Genomic DNA, 21,077 nt, shown 5'->3' with positions numbered 1-21,077 from the left:
TAAGGAAGATGGAAAGCAGGGGAAGAGAGGGAATTGACTTGCTCTCCCCCCTCTCCCTGGAATAATTTAAGGGGTGTTTCAAGACAATACCATTTTTCTTTCCCACTCTCCAGAACTGGATACCTCCCCTCTTATTTCATATAGGGACCCATGTTAGGAGCTAGGACCCCTCTATTGCTATATGTACTGTATAGTACAGCAAGGGGGAAACTTCAGAGCCTTCTCCTCCCACCCCTCAATTCTTCCTGCTCTAACCTAAGAGCACTCCTGTGGCGCAGATCCCATTTGTAATTGTTTATCTGTTGAAGTTTTACCCTGCCTTTACTCCAGGGAGCTAAGGGTAGCGAACAGGGTCACCCCACGCTCCATTTTTTAATGTTTATTTTTGGTTTTTACGAGTGGAAAAAAAGGTTTTATTCATAAAGTACTCCAAAATTCGTTTATTTTTCAGACTCACGGCATGCTGGTGAAAGAGGAAATTAAGGCTGCTATCCAAGCCCCACATGCCCAGGAGTAAGCCCCATTCAATTCAATACGACGTACTCCTGAGTAGAACTGGCTAATAAGGCTGCCTGCATTCCCAAACTAGAGATGAAGAGCCATTCAACGCAGCGGGGCTTACTTCAGAATAAACATACGCGGGACTGCGCTGCAACACTTCCTTTTCAACCTGCGGTAGCAAACCCCCGAGGCAACACCCACAAATACATCGCGCTGAACAGGAGCGGGACTCGCTTCCCATAAGCGCTCACACAATCGCTCTGTTTATCCTTTTCGCCTACAACCCCGCTCGCGCCATACTCTCGCGTGACAGCGAAAGGTCTCCCTGGGACTTGTAGTTTCTTAGGTCCACCTAAAAAAAAAAAAAAGCTTCACCGGCTCCAACCCACAATGCCGCGGAAGTCCAGCCAGCCGCATTTCACCAATTAGAGACGCGCGTAACAAGGCGAGCCGCGACTGGCCAGGAGGTGCTTTCGGCTGCAGCCAATGGGGTCCCCCGGATCGCCGAGGTGCCGGAGACCTGTGAGCGCCCGCCTGGCTGGGTGAATGTTGTCTCCGGGGGTAGAAGGTTCCAATCCTGCTGACCTCTGGCCGGGCGCCCCGGGGTGCAAAGCGCCTTCTCCCCGCCCGGCCTCCTTTCGCACGAGGGCGGCCTCCGCGGCAGCAGATACGTGACCTGGACCGTTCCTTCTTTCTGGCGGGGCGGGAGCAAGAAAGCGCCTCCCCTTTCGCATCCTATGAAAGTGAGGGCGGGGAATGGGGGACCTTCGGAGTGGGGAGTCGGTGGGGAGAAGGAGGCTGGTGAGGGTTAAGGGGTATTAGGACCCTGAAGGCAGGGGAAGCCAGACCAAGGAGAGTGACCCCGGGCAGGGTAACATGGAGTCCCCTGACCTCTTCCCATCACAAGCTCTTATTTTAAATCACCAAAACATCGGGGGTTTCTAATGGCTGCCTTTCTCTCACAGTATCAGCTTATGTATGTTTACTCTGAATTAAGCCCAATTTCGTTTAGTGGGGCTTAGTCCCTGCTAGCCTAAAGTGTGGTACTATGTGGGTCTACTCAGATGGAAATTCCATTGGGTTCAATGGGTAGTCCTCCCAGGTAACTGGGGAAATGATTGCAGCAGAAGCTGATTTCAGTTATCTGGCCCTGGGGAAGGGGAGGAGGTTGAAGCGCTGGCGCATAAGGTAGCCATCCCTTGTGTACTGAACTTCTGATATTTTTGCGATACAAACCAGTACGTGAAATAGTACAAATGACAAACATAGCACCTTGGATGTCCACATCTGGGAATAAGTTCCATCGCAGTGAGCTAGATTTACTTTTTGGCTGACTATTTGGTTAATGGTTGTTTCATTTTAGAAAAGCCTTGCTGCAGCATCTAAGACTTGGTGTTTGAATATAGCCACAGTGCTATATGGTGAGTTGCTTTTGTTTTTGAAAAGAGAAACAAAAGTGATTTCTTTGGGTCTTGATATTTTTTATCAGACTGCATATGCTTGCAAGTAAGTCCTATTGAAACAAGTAGGACTTCTAAGAAGGCATGCATACACCTGGCAGAGTTTGAATATGAACTTGTGCATGCTTACCAGGGAGCAAGCCCTACTGGCGGAGTGGGATTTATGAATAAACATGCATATAGGATTGTGCTGTGCACTGAAGTAAGTAAAAAACAACAACAGTGAAATTGATGAGGCATATTTGTTGTAATGAATCACATATAATTCTTAATATGAGCATGTCAGTCTCTGGCTCAGGTTGTGGTCAGAAGCTGTATCAAGTTTCTTTGGTGATATTTGTGTAATTCTGAATCAGTAAATAGCACAAATATTTGTCTGTGGCCCTAAGGACCATCAAGTTCAGTAAAAGCCACATACAGTATTTAGGGTTGATCCTAAGCACAGCTTTTGAAGTTAGCTTCATGGAAACAAATATCCTGATTTCCAGACCAGTTTAATTTCTCAATACTTTATTCATGGTGGAGTTAGCTCATATTTTTAGCTCAGTGGTTTTCAAATTCCACCTTCAAGGAGCCCTTTCTGCATTGCTTTGTCTGCTGCAGAACTTGAGGGTGTCCACCCTCAAGAACCTTGTGCATTCAGAATATTCTGGACCATGTTTACTAAGGTGAACAGACATTTCATAGAGAACACCGGCCATATTGGTCCTCATTGTTGCTGCATGTGAGCTGTGAGTGCACCCTGGATTATACTCAACAATGTCTTCATACTAGGCAGGGAGAAATAGGCAAGCTGTCTGTCTAGGAAGCTTGGGTTGATGTCAACATTAGCCATACTTAGAGTAGACTCATTCAAATCATTGGATATCATTAACAAGTCTGTTTCAGTGGGTTTACTCTGAGTATGACTTGGTTGGATTCAATCCCTTGACTGTCATCATGGCTCTTTCAATTGAGGAACCTATGATAAGCATATGAGGATTCTCAGGAGCAAAGTTTGAAAACTGCTATTATAATAATCTAGTTACTGAATTTAGGTTTCGGCAGTGCTTTTGTTTTGTTTTGCCAGGGGTGGCATGCAGCAGTTGAGAAGGTTAACTTTCCACTACTCATGCCATGCTTCCTTTATTCAGATGATAATTCCAATGCACAATTTTGGAATATAGATCCTTATGGAGATTGTATACCTTCATATTCCATCCAGCATTGCAACTGATAAATACATAAGCTGCGTGAAGCTCTTTGGGCACTGGTCAAGACCTGAACAACCACATGTCTTCATTTGCTTACCCAAGAGAATTCTGTTCTGTTTACTGTATAATAGTCCCTTTAGGCACTTTTGAAAGCTGTATGTGAAATGTTATGTTCACAATGCATGGAAGCCCTTGTTATATCTAAAATAGCATTTTGGATTCTGACTGAAGCCTTCACAATATTAAAAATTTGGGGCCAGTTCTCACTATGTTTTTGTGCTTTGTGTGTATGTGAAGGTGAAATGCAAATGCTTTAGTAATTGTTTCACCCACCTATCCCATTTACTTGCTTTTGGGGTAAAGCTGGGAGTCCTTGCATAGTGGGATGGGCCAAAGGGTTGAGCATTGTCAAGCTTTACATATCTTTATATGTACAAGATGGTGATAACTGTGGATTAGGAATAATTCTTGCCCAGAATAGCTAACTTCTGATGTTGATAGCTGAAATAGCGATAAGATGTGCTATTTATTAGATTCTTTGACGCTGTCTGATTTTGGTGAAAGGAAATGGGAACTTTGAGTGCATTAAAATTTAAAACAATACATACTATGTCTTAGGTTTGCATTTTTTTAAATTTTGAATAGTGATCTGAGCAGCATGTGCTGACTAGTGTCTACATGTAGTCTTTTAAAGACTCCTAAAGAATTACTTAAGGAAATATAATTTGAACCACACCAAGCTAATGACAGTGGCCATTAACTCCACAATATTTCTAATAACATTTCTTTTCCAGCAGAATTTTATGTATGACAAGCAAAAATGAATAGCAGCATGAGTGAAGAGCCTGATGCATTATCTGTAGTTAATCAGCTGAGGGACCTTGCAGCTGATCCCCTAAACAGAAGAGCAATTGTCCAGGATCAGGGATGTCTACCAGGCCTTATTTTATTTTTGGATCATCCCAATCCCCCAGTTGTCCATTCAGCCCTACTGGTAAGTATCATCTGTTTCCTAATTGTGCAACTTTTTTCCTATGCATTCTGTAGCATGACTATGTGATTGGCACTCTAAATTTCAGGATTTAATATTAAATAAGCACTCATTGGCTGTTTCAACCATATTTTACACCAGTGTGTTTCCATAAAATATCTTAAAACAAAACATTTTAGAAAATTTTACTGAAGAAGAAAAGATGTATTGTAATAGCACAGATTCTTAGCCAGAGAGGATCACCTAAAAATGACAATCCCAGATGCAGCAAAACTGAAATGCAGTTTATGCTCTTGTCACTCTGGTACATTCTGAGAAACTATGGCATTGAAGTGGAGGATTTCTTTAAAAAGAAAGAAATTTATTGATGCAAATTTGAATGATACCAAAGTTTAGCAATGTATATCAAATATGAGAGTTCAGGAGTAGTGTTAATTCTGTTTGATGCCAGGTCACGCCCCCACCCCAAGGTAAAAGTAGTCATAGTTCTCATCTTCCCACTCTCCAAATCAGAATCTAGTCCTACTGAAATAAATGGGCCTTACTCCCAGGTAAATGTATAAAGTGTAAGTTGGCAGTCTAAATTAATAATGAAACATAACAGAAATACTCTTCAGCATGTATTAGGGCAATGGACATGCTGTATCAGAGCTGTTAGGAACTAAGCAAACATTAATGTTGGCACAAGACCAATTACACAACACAATGACAACTGGTTCAAGGTCCTCTTGTTTCTGAATGTCACTTAATCGTGACACATGCAGTCTTAGAGCTCAGAGAAAATATGATGCTAAGTAGAACAATGAAAAACCCAAATTGTTTGTATGATAACAATTTACCTCCCAAAAGCAAACACCCATATACATACAACATTTGTCAACTAAACTTATCCTTCTCCAACTGAACAAGTTGACGGGCTTGCTCTTAAAAGTCTATTCATCTTAAAGATACCGTAACATCTATCAGCTTGGGATGTATGTGGAAAAAGGGTTGCAGAATAGGAGAGAGGAGGAGGCATGGAAATGATCTGTGTCAAGGAAGAGTTGAGAAAAGGAGGAGGGTGAGGAAAAAGGAGTGAAGGTGAAAATGGGTGTAAAGGTGGTTGAAAAAAGGAGGGGTAAGAGGCATGGGTTTTCCCAGTAGTGATGTATGGAAGTGAGAGCTGGACCATAAAGAAGGCTGATCGCCGAAGAATTGATGCTTTTGAATTATGGTGCTGGGGGAGACTCTTGAGAGTCCCATGGACTGCAAGAAGATCAAACCTATCCATTCTGAAGGAAATCAGCCCTGAGTGCTCACTAGAAGGACAGATCGTGAAGCTGAGGCTCCAATACTTTGGCCACCTCATGAGAAGAGAAGACTCCCTGGAAAAGACCCTGATGTTGGGAAAGATGGAGGGCACAAGGAGAAGGGGACGACAGAGGACGAGATGGTTGGACAGTGTTCTCGAAGCTACCAGCATGAGTTTGACCAAACTGCGGGAGGCAGTGGAAGACAGGAGTGCCTGGTGTGCTCTGGTCCATGGGGTCACGAAGAGTCGGACACGGCTAAACGACTAAACAACAACAACAACAAGAGGCATGGGAATGGAGCTGAAGATGAAAGGGGATGGAAGGTCTAAAGAATAGGAGGGGATTGTGAAAAGGGTGCTTTGTAGGTGCAATATGTGGAAGGAGGAAGGTGCACAAAGTTACCGTGAAGGTGTGCAAGGGGGAATTGCGCAAAAGGAGGGGGAGGAGGCAAGGACATGGGGTGAATGTGAAAATTGGTGTAAAGCAGGACTGCAGAATGAGAGAGAAGTGGCTTCAGAAATGAGGTGAAGGTGAAAGCGAGCTTAGTAGTTGCATAGTTGGGATGGGGGAACTGGTAGGTAGGTTGATGAGAGGAGGAAGCAGGAGTGCAGCCCCTAGTATTATACATATATAACACAAAACACTTCTTCAGCAGCAACAATGCAAATACAATGCTTTGAACAGCTGCACATTTAACATTCATATTTTGAGTTATCCCATTATACACAACTTGCTGGAAATGTTAACTTAGTTTTATATGATACTATATTTGCTGATAGACAACTGAAAGAATCAGTTCTCTTAATTCAATATTTAGTCAAAATCATATTTATATAATTACTGGGATTTTTCTAGACAAGAATATTTTGGGGTGCAGCTTATTAAACTAAAATTGCATATGTTCTAACCATTACATAAAATCTCTTCAAAATTGATATTGTTTATTTTTGAGAGATGTATAAAAGAAAAATTAGAAACACTAGCATTATTCTATTAGATTACTTTAACTTGCCCTTTCTTACAGGCTCTCCGCTATTTGGCGGAATGTCGTGCCAACAGAGAAAAGATGAAAAGTGAACTAGGTATGATGCTGAGCTTACAAACCGTCGTGCAAAAGTAAGTATAGTGTGCTATCTATAGTAAAGGTACATGATTTATAATAGAATCCTAGAACTGTAGAGTTGGAAGGGACCCCAAGAGTCTTCTGGTCTAAGCCCCTGCAATACAGAAATCTCATCTAGAGCATCCATGACATCCAACATTTGCTTTAAAATCTTCCAATGAAGGGTGGAGTATGTACGTATTTCCTTCCTACCACCACCTTCTGAGGGAGTCTGTACCCCCTTACAAACTGTCAGATTATTGCGGTATATATTTTGTTTCTGTCTTAAAATTGTTTTAAGCATAAGGGACCTGGGAATTAGATTGCAAAGGTGGCTTCCTTGTGTAGGTTCAAGCAGATCCCTCTCATAATCTCCAATACATGAATTCCTGGCTTTGCATGTAACATTCAGTAGTTCTTGATACTCAGTGGTTAGTTAATGAAAGCAAAAATCCAATTACTTGGCTCGAAGCATTCTATTCCAAGATAGTATGCCTCTTCCAGAGTCTCATACTGAACTACTTGAACTAAACCCATCTATTCACACCCCCCCAATTTATTATTTGCCTAAAACGATTAGCTCAGTAACTATGTATTTAATTGCACAGGAGTCCCTTTCAAGTATGATAAGATGCACACAATCCTGTAAACCAAGCCACTGCCTCAGTTTTGATTTAAGACAATTTTACTTGCTTGTACTTCTCACAAATAATTAACCATGGTTAGAAGGTCACAAGTAGCCTTCTAAAATTGGACCCTTTGTTATGACACCTTCCCCATAAAAGGATATTTGAAGAAAAAGATGCCCTCTCTGACACTATAAACAGGATTATATGGTATACTTTTAAATGGGCTGTGAACATTTTATACACTTAGCCGAAAGATAAATTATTCATGCACACTAAGAGTATCGTGCAGAGTTTGGGAATGCAGTGTTGGATGAATTGCAAGACGTAATAAAAGGTAATAACGCCATCTAGTGTGTCAAATTAGAACAGACCAAAATAATTCTACTTGATCAGAAGATACACCTTGTTTTGTTATATGTTTTGTCAGAATTATAATTGTTGGTCGGAAGGAAATACATACATACATACTACAAATTTTCAAAATTGAAAATATTTCAGGAATTCAGAGTTCAGTAAGCATTTTGCAAAACAACTTAAACATCAACTTTTGTTTTGTGATCTTATACAAATATTATGTTCTGCAATCATGCTAAACATTAAATCTTCAAAACTGGTTAGGGGCTCATCTATAGCTGTACCAAAACGCTCCCTGAATATCATTGTCCCATTCACAACCTGCAAATTTGGGTGCCATTTCTCCACTTTCCAGAGGGGAGGGTATGTGCTGAAATTCACTCTTTGCTTTAAGCAGTCATGTCACTCCATTCTTCTTTTTTTAGTGGAAACCATTATTCCCCCCTCCCCCAAGTACCTTCAAATAATAATTTTGGGCTTCATTGCATAGAATTGGAAATAGGTGGTGATGATGGAACAAGCAGTATTTTAAAGCATCCATTAAACTTGATAGCTGGGCATCGTCTGAATTCTGAGATGTTAGAAATGCTGTAGTCTTCCGTGCAAATCGAAAAGCTATGAAGGGGAAATGCTGAAACAGGCTCTTGTCTGATATGCCGTCCGTTCTTGACAGCTTGCTGGAATAAAAAGCAAAGATTGCTCAAGCTGCTGTTTTTAAAGGGGGCAGCATATTTTAATTTGACGTTAGTGTATGTGAAAGATGCCAGACTGACAGTATTCCAGGCTGAGGTCAGTCCCTACAGAAGGGAAATAGCCAGACTGGCAGTGGACTTGCTTCTTTTCCTTTTACTCCTTTGACTCAAAGGGTGTTTTTGCAGTTACCCAAAGGAGAGCAATGTTGCTTGGTCCCTTGGTCCCTCTGTTGTCAGCTGATGCAGAAAAGTTGCTTGTGTCACGAAATACTTCCCCCCCCCCCACTCGTCATATTTTCAGTAGATTAAAATGCAAAACCCATTGCTTTCTGATCAAATAAAGAACCACCCCACTTCTCTGAGCAAGAAATAAAATCCTAGTTGGGGCAATGCAGATAAGTTCCGTTGGTTTTCTGTTGGTCTAATGGTGCTGTTGGACGGCATTCTGTCAAAAGTAAGTGGCTGCTGTTCACTCTTATTGTGAAATGCAGAGTATCTGTGGGGAAAAGACAACAAGGAGATCCATGGTTTGAGACAGGAGAACGAGAATGCTGGATGGATGTTATAGGCAGAAGAGGGAGAGCAAGAGGAATATTGGAGAGAGGAGAGTTCCAGAGAAAACTTTGCAGGGAGCAGTGTTGAGGTGAAGAAGCCCAGCTCAATAGAACTCCTAGTCAGCTAAGGCTCTCTGCACAGTGTGGGCAAGAAACCTCAATGGGAATTAAGGCGGTGCATACAGTTTTGATAGTCAGATGAAAACTTTTCATATTGGGGCATTAGAAAGGGTCATGCAGACAAGGTATGGAAACCATGGATGTCTGCCTGGTTTTCATGTTGTTTGGGGGGAGGGTTGTGTTGGCGGTGTGTGTTTCTGTTGCTGCTGTTGGTTTTTTTGTATCTTTATATTTTATTGTGATTTATGTGGAAATTGTTCAGTTTGGTTGTGTATTTAATGTTTTATTTACTGTTTATAAATACTTTAGTTACGTTGCAGTTATGTGTTTTTTAATGTTGTAAACCACCTTGAGGGGGGTTGAACTGTGGAAAGGCGGCATCCAAATAAAATTATGTATGTATGTATGGTTCCTAATTCAGCTAAAGATAACCAGACAGCATAAGAGGAAGTTAATGCATCACTTAGCTTCATATTGAGAACCTGCATTTTGGAAATTTATAAAACCAGTACTGTACTGCTGAGGCAAAGGGTGTTGGGATTGTTATGTGGGTGCCTTCCTTCAAGGTTTTTCTTTTCTTTTTTTAATTCCTCTTGTGTGGTTTGAATTGTCTGTGGGCAATTTTTGGTGAGAGGAAGGAGTACCAGGTGCAGGGGGGTGCAGTTCATCTGTGTGACTGATGGGTGACCACCTCCCTTGTTATTTATACTGCTCTGTCAGTGAATGGTTTCATTGTCTCCCTAGTTTTTGCAGTACACTTTTGTGTAGTGGAAGGACTCGACTGGTGAAAGTGGTTGGTGACTGAGTGTGAAGTATTGGAATCACTGAGTGGATGGCGTGTTTGTGCATATTGGTGGGTATGAATGAGGTGTGGGTGTAGGTTGGGACAAGTGATACTGAATAAGTAGTAGGTATCATTGATTTGTGTAGATGTAAGGCAACACAGCTCCTGTCAACCTAGCAGTTTGAAAGCACCCCAAAAAGTGCATGTAAATAAATAGGTACTGCTCTGGTGGAAAGGTAAACGGCGTTTCTGTGCGCTGCTCTGGTTTCGGTGTTCTGTTGCACCAGAATATTTAGTCATGCTGACCACATGACCCAGAAAAACTGTCTGCAGACAAACGCCGGCTCCCTTGGCCTGTAAAGTGAGATGAGCGCTGCGACCCCAAGAGCCGTCTGCGACTGGACTTAACTGTCAGGGGTCCTTTACCTTTAAGGCAATACTTGAGTGTGATGTGTAGTATTTGGTGAGTCAGGATGTGGCTTGGTAAGAGGAAGGGGGAAGGGATCCATGACTCTAAAGGTGTTTCAGATATGGTGCCATGTTTTTGTTCTTTCAGATTTTATTATTTTATTGCATTGCATTGTACCCTAATTTCTGTGTTATATATATATCATGTTATTTGCAAATTGCTTAGAGACTGTATTAAGCTGTTGAAATATATTTAACAAAACTAAAATACGAAGGATTGTAAAGCAAAATCCATACAAACCTCAGTTTGCTTTGCCTTAGGACCACCACACCAGGAGAGACAAAATTCTTGGCTTCTGAAATCTATGATATTCTTCAGTCTTCCACAATGTCCGACGTTGACAATGTGAACGAGATGAATTCACGGCGCCGGAAAGCTCAGTTTTTTCTGGGAAGTACAAATAAACGTGCTAAAACAGTCGTGTTACACATAGATGGCCTTGATGATTCGGTAAGAAAAGGGTGTTTTGGGGCATACAATGCACACTTATGTATCAAGGTGTGTGAAGGGCACCTTGTTTTCTGTAAGCATTCCTTGAGTTTACAGCTTAGACTGCTCTGTACTAAATGCCATAAACATAATAACATTTATGAAGTCTGTACCAATCTCTTAGATGTTGGTGACTTGTAGGAGTTGATCTTAGTAGAATTTACAGTGGTACCTCGTAAGACGAATGCCTCGCAAGACGAAAAACGTGCAAGACGAAAGAGTTTTCCGTTTTTTTAGTTGTTCCGCAAGACGAATTTCCCTATGGGCTTGCTTCGCAAGACGAAATGTCTTGCGAGTTCTTGCGAGTTTGTTTCCTTTTTCTTAAAGCCGCTAAGCCGTTAATAGCCGCTAAGCCGTTAATAGCCGCTAAGCCGCTAATAGCCGTGCTTCGCGAGACGAAAAAACTGCAAGACGAAGAGACTCACGGAACAGATTAATTTCGTCTTGCAAGGCACCACTGTACTATGCATCAGAATTTACTGATGCAAAACGTTAAATACCCCCAAGAAGCTGACAGTAGAAAGATCACATTAAATAATTGATTGCATTAAGTTTGGACATCAGAACATCACAAGCTGCCTTCTTCTGAGTCAGATCATTGGTCCCTCTAGTGATACTTTATACCGGAAAAGGTTGATCAACCTAGCCATCAGATGAATGGTAATTTCCCCCCGGTGTTTTTTCTTCTTCACATCATGAGACATTCATAACAATTTATCAACTTCCCATTGTTCAGGCCTAAGGAAATGTTGAATTTTCTTAGCCTGCTCTTCCTAACATCTTTTCTCATTGCCTGAGATTTCTCTTGGCTATGGGATAACTGTTGTAATAATGAGGTCTCAGTGGATTCTCCATGCAATGTCAGAATAACTTCTATAAATTTATCCTCCATTCCCCTGTAGATAACACCCCAGGGTCATGTTTGCCTTTTTATGGCTGCCAAGCAGCATGCAAGGCTGTTTGAGCATGTTATCCACAAGTGCCCTCAGGTCTCTGTTTCAGTTTTGTAGCCTTTTAAATTATCAAACCTGATCTTCTGCTGCTCTGGCTTACATTTGTTTGGGGGTGGGGGGCCTAAGTAAGCCTTTTAAGAGAACCAGGTCTGTATATATATCCCATCTTCTTTAATAAAGTCAGTGGCTGTTAATCGGATGAATAATGAGCATATGCATACCCCTCCTTTCCCAGAGTTACCTTCCTCCTCTTCTTGCCACCGCCATTTTGCTCTCTCCTTATATTTCTCTCTCCCCTCCTCTGCCCGACCCGCTTCTTTAAGCCAGGTTTAATCAGTTCCAGTAGTCTTGTCCTTATTATGTTTACTGACTTGATAGCTCATTTGTTTGCTCATCACTGTCTCTAAAGCTTCTCTAAAAGCCAGAAAAATGCTGCCTGTTTCTATTTTGCCTGCCAATTTAAATACACGTTACCACCGTAAATGGTCTGTGGTCAGCATATCTCAAAGCTGCCTGTATTGCTCTCCTAAAACAATGCTAATGCAGATCCTTGCAGTTTTACTCCTCTCTGTTGAGGTAAACCTGCTTGTTTCTAGTAGCCAGCATGCGGTAAGAAGTGTAGACATACTTAATTTGGATGGCCTGGCAGCATATTCCTTCAAGAGCAAAAAGGGGCAAATGTGTATTAAAGTTTATTTGGTTTTTTAAATTGTCCTCAAAACCTTCTCTGCTCTTAGGGAGATTTTTACTTGCTTTTTAGTTTGTGCATAGCATGCCATTTCAGTCTACAAAAGGCAATGAAAAACACTGTTTGTAAATCATTTTGACCTCCAAGTGCTATCTTAAACTATAGTCAGCACTTGCAGCAATTCTGATTTTCAGGGAGATGCTTCTAACATGGGCACCTACATTCATCCGTGAAATGTAAGCTATCTTCAAGTGTAGAAATAATAATAATAACAACAGCAACAACAACAACTGGGATAATCATGTTCTTTTTGCCTCTTTTTCTTAAGATTTTAGGCAGTTAAAAAACCCCAGAAGATTAAACAAGCAAGCAACTGCAAACCCTAAAGGACAATAATAACTGAACAGCTGTACTTTGTTTTTCACATAAATGTCCTCTCTTGTGAAATCTTATGTAATTACTATCTAAAGCTCTATGTATATCCCAGCAATATACTTTAGTGGGCATCATGAACATTTTGTCACTACTCCTGCTTGCCCTGTCATCTCATAATCACCACTATCATTTGTTTGTATGCTGCCTTTCCATACTTAAAACCATGGTCAAGGCAGCTCACAACGTGAAAAGATTTGCATAATTACAAGCATAACAAAAATAATCCAACAATAAATTAAAGGCATCAAATAGTGCACAGCCATAATTGAACCATTTCCACATAAATCATTATAAAATGTAAAAATTAATTAATATAATTTCAATAACAGTCACAAACCCTAAACAATACTGCTGTGTGTGTGTGTGTGTGTGTGTGTGTGTGTGTGTGTAGGACTAGGACTGTTCTTTCTCATAAATACAGATTTCCAATGCATAGTCAGGTGTATCTGCATGTTACTCTTGAGGCAGAAACCCAGATAAAATTCAGCAGTTTGACTTAATCTTGCCAAACATGAACTTGTTGGATTTTAGTTCATTTTTCTTCCAGCTTTTCTGAATATTGACTAAAAGCTTTGGGCCTCCCTATAGAGGATGAACTTGGAGTTGGTTATCTATGCCCTAGTTACACCTCGGGGGCTAGGTCACTGTAATGATGCTCTCTGTATGGGGCTGCTTTGAAGCAAAAAACACAACTTGAAAATTGGAGCACATTTGACTAATCTTATTTCACCTGTGTTGGCCTGATGTACATGCTGAAGTTTTACATATTGTTTCAACGAGTGTATTCTCTGGTTCAGTGGTAGAACACCTGTTTCCCATGTAGAAGATCTCAGCTGCAGCCTCTGGCATGTCCAGGTAGGGCTGGGAATGCGTTTTGCCTGAAACCCTTGGGAGCCACTGACTCTCAGTCTAGATAATACTGAGCTAGCAGATGCACCAATGGTATGACTCTGTTTGAGGCATCTTCCTATGTTCCACTGTGGTTTCCAGTTCTGGTTTTGCAGACAGTTACTGATACTGGTTTTTACAAACCACAGCTTTTTCCATATGAATGTAGCATCAGACTGTTTGCCAAGCACCAGAATGTATAGGGCAGAATTGGTGATTTATAGCGAGAATAGCTAAACCTGAAAGTTGCTCATGTAATGTCAGACCATAGTTTGATACAGTGGTGCCCCGCAAGACGAATGCCTTGCAAGACGGAAAACCCGCTAGACGAAAGGGTTTTCCGTTTTTGAGCTGCTTCGCAAGACGATTTTCCCTATGGGCTTGCTTTGCAGGATGAAAACGTCTTGTGAGTGTTCTGATTTTTCCCCGCTTCCCCCCTTTTTCTAAGCCGCTAATAGCCTTTTAGCCGCTAATCCGCTAAGCCTTTAATAGCCGCTAAGCCTTTAATAGCCGCTAAACCGCTAATAGCGCAAATCCGCTAAGAGGGTTGCTTCACAAGACGAAAAAACCGCTAGATGAAGAGACTCGCGGAACGGATTAATTTCGTCTTGCGAGGCACCACTGTACTACTTATGAATGAGTCTCATATTTGTGTGCTCCCCATGTCTTGTGTTGTTTGCGAGGAGACTGGGAGTTCCCCATAAGGTATGGACTTGGATTTGTACTTTGGCTAAACTTCAGACTGGGCTCTGAAACCATGGTTTGATGCTTTCTTGCTCTTAAGGAACCTGCATCCCCAAATTTGGATGCAATGGGAAACTGGTGGCTATGCAAAATAAGAGGAGGAGTGTATGAGTCTGAGGCCTGTGTAGGCTTGTTAACATGGCAAAACACCATGGCTTCCTGTTACATCTGAGCCAATCTGCTGCCTTAGCCATAAACCCTGGGTATGGGGAGCTAGGCTTGAGGAGGGAGTTAAGAATGCAGTGCCGGTTGAGAAGATCGTGTTCGTGTCGTAAGACACCAAGCAAGCAGCTCGTATACATGATTATGTAGGCCAGGCTGTGTTTCACACTGCACTTGTGGTAGTTCTAGGAGGCCACTTATTTGTATGCTGATGTCTTTGAGACACTCAGTAAATGCACGGAAGCACGCTGAGCTAACGTAGAGCAGGTGCAACTAGCACAGGTCAGTGTCGTGTTGTTGCACAGTAGGCCCTGTCACTTGCTTTAAATGTAAGCGTTCACTTGTGTGTTTTGTGAGCGGACATTTTCCTTTGCAATCAGAGTTCAGTTTGTGCAGTGCAGTGATGTCCATGAGCTGCCACAGATGAGGTAGCTGAAGGATACAACAGCTGCTTTGATGCATTCAGTCAGTATGGATACAAGGTGTCTGATAAATAGCAACTTAAACACTAACTGCTCATCAATGAGCATTGCAGTCAGTCAGAACTTAACCACAGGGGACTGTTTAGCTGATCATACGGAGAAAAGCTTGCTTTGCTTTTCAGCACTTTCCCCTCATTATTCACAGTTGATTCCATTCTGGTTTGTCGTCAAAATGTAGGCAGGAATGTTGTTTTTAAATTCTCTTATGGCTAAATTCAGAGCCATTCCTTCTCCTCTTTTAATATATATATATATATATATATATATATATATATATATATATATATATATATATATATATTGAAAAGCATCATTCTGCTTCAATTCATGTGTCTTGTTTCTTAACTGTGTTTAACGTACCGAATTATTTATTAGGTGTTTGCAAATAACTGGTGCCGTTAATTTTTAGTCTCGGAGAAACCTTTGCGAAGAGGCCTTGTTGAAGATTAAAGGGGTCATCAGCTTCACGTTTCAAATGGCAGTTCAAAGATGTGTAGTCCGAATCAGATCAGATTTGAAAGCAGAGGTAAGGTTTGCAGCGGTTTGCCTTTCACATTCTTCTGACGCTGAGTAAAGACTTACTCACCTGCTCTTCTTTTCTAATTTTCCATTTTCTTGTTGTATAGGCACTGGCAACAGCAATAGCATCAACCAAAGTTATGAAAGCCCAGCAAGTTGTGAAAAGTGAAAGTGGAGAAGAGGTGAGAGAATGCTCCGTAATTTAGAAAACAAGCCTGTTGGTAGCGTTGGCAATTAAAGAAAAGCAATTAAATGCAATTGGTCCATTCTTTGGGTGCAGCAATAATCCCACTGGCTGAACATACATGAAACTGTATGCCGATGTGGCTTTTTTTGGGATGTCTGTGTATGTCGTCGCCTTTAATTTCTACTTTGAATCCAAGGCATGTTATATCTATGCAATGTAAGCAGCAGTGTGTTCATACAGGGCACCTCACTTCCTGAAACAAGAGAAAGCTGCTGCTTTTGTGGAGCTTTCATGCCAACTGCACATGGAAAATCTGGTAGAAGTTGAAAGTGTGTCACCGGTTTAGCATTGTAGAATATTGATTTCAGTTATCAAGAGGTGCAAAATAGCCTTATGCAATGAAGGCATTAATATCATGTTGCAAAGAGCATTTGCAGTCTTCTGAATTACAGTGATTATATTAAGTGCAAACGTTTCGGAAACTCAGATTAATTACACAGGTCTCCAAGAGCTTGGTCCAAAGCCTGCTATAGTGTAGGTAAACTCTTCCCATTGGTTGAGGGTTATCAGGAAGTGAATGGAGGAGTTATTTTTTCAGACCTATAAAGTTATCTTGCACGCCACAGTTCCTAGTTTTGCTAAAACTCTGAACTATGTCTAAAACAGCAGTTGCATGAATGAGTGATGCTGAGCTTCGCAGCAAGGTCAGATTGGGTAAAACGACTTTCTGAATCCCATTAAACAGATGCTGGTTCCATTCCAAGATACTCCTGTAGAAGTGGAACAGAATACCGACCTCCCTGAGTATCTGCCAGAAGATGAAAGCCCTTCAAAGGAGCAAGACAAAGCAGTGTCCCGGGTTGGATCACACCCAGAAGGTGCAGCCAGCTGGCTGAGCTCAGCTGCAAACTTTCTCTCCAGATCCTTCTACTGGTGACTTTGAGTCAAGGCTTACAGGACTGTGTGAACCAACAGGGGGCCAGTTTTCCATTGGTGTGGTGAACTGCCAAGTGCGATTTGCAATAAGTTATCACAACAGATTTTTAGACTACACAAAACATATGCTGTCTTTTACATTTTGTTGGACATTTGGTCTTTCAGGCCGGTGAGAAAGATGGAGGCATTTGTTAATGCCCTTGCCCTCACCTCTGTTCTCATATGTTTTATTGCCTCACTTTTTAATAAGGGTCCATGATTAACCAAACTTCGTTGAGTGTATAGAGCTTTAAGTTAATATTAGTGATAAACACATACAGAACCCATTCAGTACAAATCTCAGGACATCTGTACAAGGAAATTATTAGCCCTTAATTTTGCATAGATTGAAATGCCTTTTTTCTTTTTCTTTTTGCCTTATTTCAGATTATATATTTCCCCTGGAAGGTCATTCTAATGGGGGGAAACCCGAATTGTTTACCATTTATTCCCTTCCCCTGCACACTTGGTTCAGAGCTGGTATGTCATTATTCCACTTGGTGCATTGCAACAAGAATGATTCAAACTTGAACTTTACAGCCCTTGATGTGCTGGGATTTTTGTTTTTGTTCTAAACTGTCAGCCCTTGACCACTCGCAATTTGAACATTAGTAAATAAATGAAGGTGGAAATGTGAACGTGTAAGTAAATAATCTGTAAAAAAAAATGCTTGTAATGATGCCTATGACTTTGTAAATATGATCAGAAACCACTGATTGCAATTTAGGTTGGATAAAGAAGCTCTGGTTTCAAAAGCTGCAACCTACTCCAGTGACATCTTGGTTGCAGAATTTGTCTGTGGTAGAAAGTGTGATGTTGGCCTTACTCTGATATTGTTTCCAATTGGTTTAATGAGAGCTAAAAATGTAATATAGTGGCCAATGGGTGGGTGGGTGGGAATAAAATGCCTAATATGCCATTGTGCCACTGCCCTACAATCTAGACTTTTGTTGCTTGGTGGAAATTTCATGTATAATCCCAGTTGCCTTTTTTGCTTCCCAATTCCACCGTTATGCCCTGTGGACAACCATTATGAAATATGGAGCAATCCAAAAATTGTTAGTGAAGCCTGGAGCAGGGCAAAAGCCAGCATGTGCCTGATGCCGGGGGGTGGGGTGGGGTTTGAGCATCCTGGAAAAAGTCCTTGTAAGTGCACTCACCTAGTCTAGACAACACGGAAACCTGCGCCTGAAGAATTGGCTTCACTTGGCAATCTTGCAGACAATTAAGGTGCTTGGACCATCGCATCTTGTCTCTGCCTAGCTTCCAGAAAGGATCATGCAAGTAAATATTCAGTAGGCAAAATATTAAGCATAGCAATTAGGTTACTGAAATATTGTCTGGGATTTTTCTCAGTGCGTTAGAAAACCTTGTATGCAACTGCACCACAGGAATACAGCTGTGACACTGCGATGCTACCCTAAAGCTGATTCTGCAGTGCTTCTTTTTGTGGTGTGAGCCATACAAATTTTTACTTAAATCAGTGACGTACACGTATCAAGGCAGTGCTTTTGCCCCTTTGGAGGTCTTATCTCTGTGTCTTGCACAGTAGCAGTAATTAAGTAGCATCAAGACGCTTATTAGTAAAAACAAAATGGCAGGGGGAAGTGTAAAGTTCCAATGATAAATCAAAGTTCTCATAAATTCAGCCTACTTTTGAGATAAAGAGCTTACTTTCAGATTTTATTTCTATTTTTTAACGTACCTAGTTTATTTGGTTGAAGTTTACACGCACAGAATACAAGCTTTCTAAGGCATGTATTGTATTAAATATGTATTTCGAAGCATATTGCTGTCTAGAATGTTACAGTACCAAACGTGTTTGCAAAGCCCTCTGTTGTGTAGCCATGGATACAATGTTTACTTTTTGTTTTAACATCTCTCTCTCTGTGCAGTTTGCATTGCCGCACACCCACTGCCCTACCTGACACACCCCTTTGGATATTAATGGTTCAGTACAAGTAGATATTAAGACTTGTGTAATCAATCTGTAGGTATATATTTTTTCCTTTGGTCAGTATTGCAGCTCTCCCAGTTAAAGCATCTATAAAAGAGCTTTGGAAATACTGTAAAATAAAAGTGTAATATAATGAACTGGCATTTCTCTAGTTTTATAAGAGTTTTTAAGGGTTTTTGTCTCTAGAGCAGGAATGGGGAACCTGTGGCCATCCAGATATTGATGGATCACAGCTCCAGTCATCCCCCCCGTTAGCGACACTTTTGGGGAATACAGGGAGAATATCTGGGTGGCCACAGAGTCTCCATCCCTTTCTTTAAAGCTGGTGTTTTTTGCTTTCAGAATTCATAAGGATCAAAATGTGCTCATGGTCACAATTGAGGGAGAAAGACTGCAACTTGTATTGGGGGTGCCTGTGTATTGATAACGAGAAACTATTATTATCCATGGAGGTAGAGTTCAGGTTGCCGTGTCCATGGATGCAAGCTACAGAAACATACTGCTTCTTAGCAGAAACAAAGTATGGATTCTAGTGTATAGTATATGAGACTTGATTCAGCTCTACTACTAACTATTCCATTGTTGAAGGACTTGTCCCCTTGCCCTTGGCCACCTATTATGATAAGTCATGATTGGTATCAAAACGCCATTGGTTTTCTTTATTCTTCCAAAAGTCAGATTACTCCATTTAATTTGCTAGAGAATATGTATTCTGATTAGATGCAATGTCCTATTTTTAATAGCTCCAAATCTCTGTGTGTCAGAGTTGAAATTTCTCATCATTCCTCTTAAGCTCTACTCTTGTGTATTCGTATCCATTGACAAGCACAAAGTCTTGGTTTTATTTTTGGCTCCCTCTTTACTTTGCTCCCCCCCCCACATATTTAGCCTGTAACCAACTCTTGTTTTTCCAATATTGCAGAAATGCAACCTTTCCACCCCTCTCAGTAAAAGCCAACCTTCACACTAGTCATCTCTCACCTGGATTACTGCAATGGTCTGCACTCTCATCTTCTATTTTTGTATGTCATCCCACAAATTGAAGTTTTCCTTCCAAAGCTGCTGTCTGGGAGGCATCATATTTTTTTCCATATTGGGGTTCACTATTTTTCTTTTTAACTCATCTTGAAATTTCATACATGTTCTGCCAACGCTACACTAGATGGCAGCATAGAAATATTATTGCAGAAACTCAGTATCTGAGAAAGAGACTGGACTGCAAGCTTTTGAATTGCACTTAGGTTTGATTTTTGGATGCATGATGATTTATCCTGGCATTTTGCAATATGTAGATTAGTGGCAGGATAGGCCTATGAACTGATGGACTACTTCTTTCTTTCTCTTTCTCCCTCCCTCTCTCTCTCTCTCTCTCTCTCAATATCTGATAGTAGATTCCTCAGGGTTTTTTTTTAGAGTTCTCATAGAATTTTAATTTTTTTTATGCTGAGGTGGAGAGCCCATACAGGAAATGTGTGGTTTTCATATGCTCTTTCTTTTTTGACATGAATAATGTATATGGCTAAGATGGGAAGAGTTGGAAAAACTCCACAATTGAATACACTGTTTATGACAAGATAAATAATTTCAAAACATAATGCCAATCCACCTATCCAAGTAACCTGCAAAATATTTGAATACAGTGGTACCTTGGGTTACATACACTTCAGGTTACATACGCTTCAGGTTACAGACTCCGCTAACCCAGAAATAGTACCTCGGGTTAAGAACTTTGCTTCAGGATAAGAACAGAAATTGTGTTCCGGCAGTACAGCAGCAGCAGGAGGCCCCATTAGCTAAAGTGGTGCTTCAGGTTAAGAACAGTTTCAGGTTAAGTTCAGACCTTCGGAACGAATTAAGTACTTAACCCGAGGTACCACTGTATTCAAAACTTTTGGTATTGGGCTGTCATACATAAATCATACAACAGTAAGTCTACATGAAAAAAAGCTATCATGGGTGCAATCTATCATATTTTTTCCTGCACAATTTTCCTTTAAACAAACAAATGTATTTTTTTTAATGAACCAAAGTTGATCAAGAGCAACCTGGTAGGTAGATATTGTCTAGTGTGTGTCTATATATCCTAGTAGCTTTTGCTACTAAAGCATCGTCTTATGTTCTGTATCAATCTTACTGCACAGTCCTAATTTCTATTTAGAAATTAAGTCTTACTGGACTTGTTGGGGTTTACTCCCAGGTAAGTCGGGTTAGGATTGCATCCTTATATGTTAGAGAGCCTGTGGAGTGTTGGGGATGGGCTATTGAACTTGAACTGCAGATGATGTATGTCCAGATTTTGCTCAGTTATGAACTGAATGGGCTAATCACTTTTGGACACTGCTTTGGGAGGATGTAGCCTCTTTTGCCCCCATCAAAGTGAATCAGTTAACTGACTACCAAGATCTTTTATTTTCTGTTTACAGCAGGTAATTGTGTGCAGGTATTTGGGGCCGTTTT

The 21,077-nt window shown here is 40.9% G+C and overlaps 1 protein-coding gene across 2 annotated transcripts; it reads left to right on the top strand.

Moving 5' to 3' along the window:
* The first annotated feature begins 966 nt into the window (after window positions 1-966).
* ARMC1 (armadillo repeat containing 1) lies at window positions 967-18,757 on the top strand. 2 transcript variants are annotated; one of them, XM_082234014.1, is made up of 7 exons: window positions 967-1,244; window positions 3,949-4,148; window positions 6,462-6,553; window positions 10,402-10,591; window positions 15,392-15,508; window positions 15,609-15,683; window positions 16,434-18,757. In XM_082234014.1, exons 2-7 carry the CDS (start codon window positions 3,975-3,977, stop codon window positions 16,623-16,625), a joined length of 840 nt encoding a protein of 279 aa, XP_082090140.1. In that variant the 5' UTR covers window positions 967-1,244; window positions 3,949-3,974; the 3' UTR covers window positions 16,626-18,757. The 2 variants fall into 2 exon arrangements, with proteins under 2 accessions (XP_082090140.1, XP_082090139.1); XM_082234013.1 differs by having other exon boundaries at window positions 968-1,244; window positions 3,952-4,148.
* The last annotated feature ends 2,320 nt before the right edge of the window (window positions 18,758-21,077 follow it).

This window comes from Podarcis vaucheri (genome assembly GCF_965113315.1).
Source record: "Podarcis vaucheri genome assembly, chromosome: 8".
In the NCBI taxonomy this organism is placed as follows: Eukaryota; Metazoa; Chordata; class Lepidosauria; order Squamata; family Lacertidae; genus Podarcis; species Podarcis vaucheri.
The sequence above is the reverse complement of the archived record's forward strand: the minus strand, read 5'-3'. Positions and strand labels throughout refer to the sequence as shown.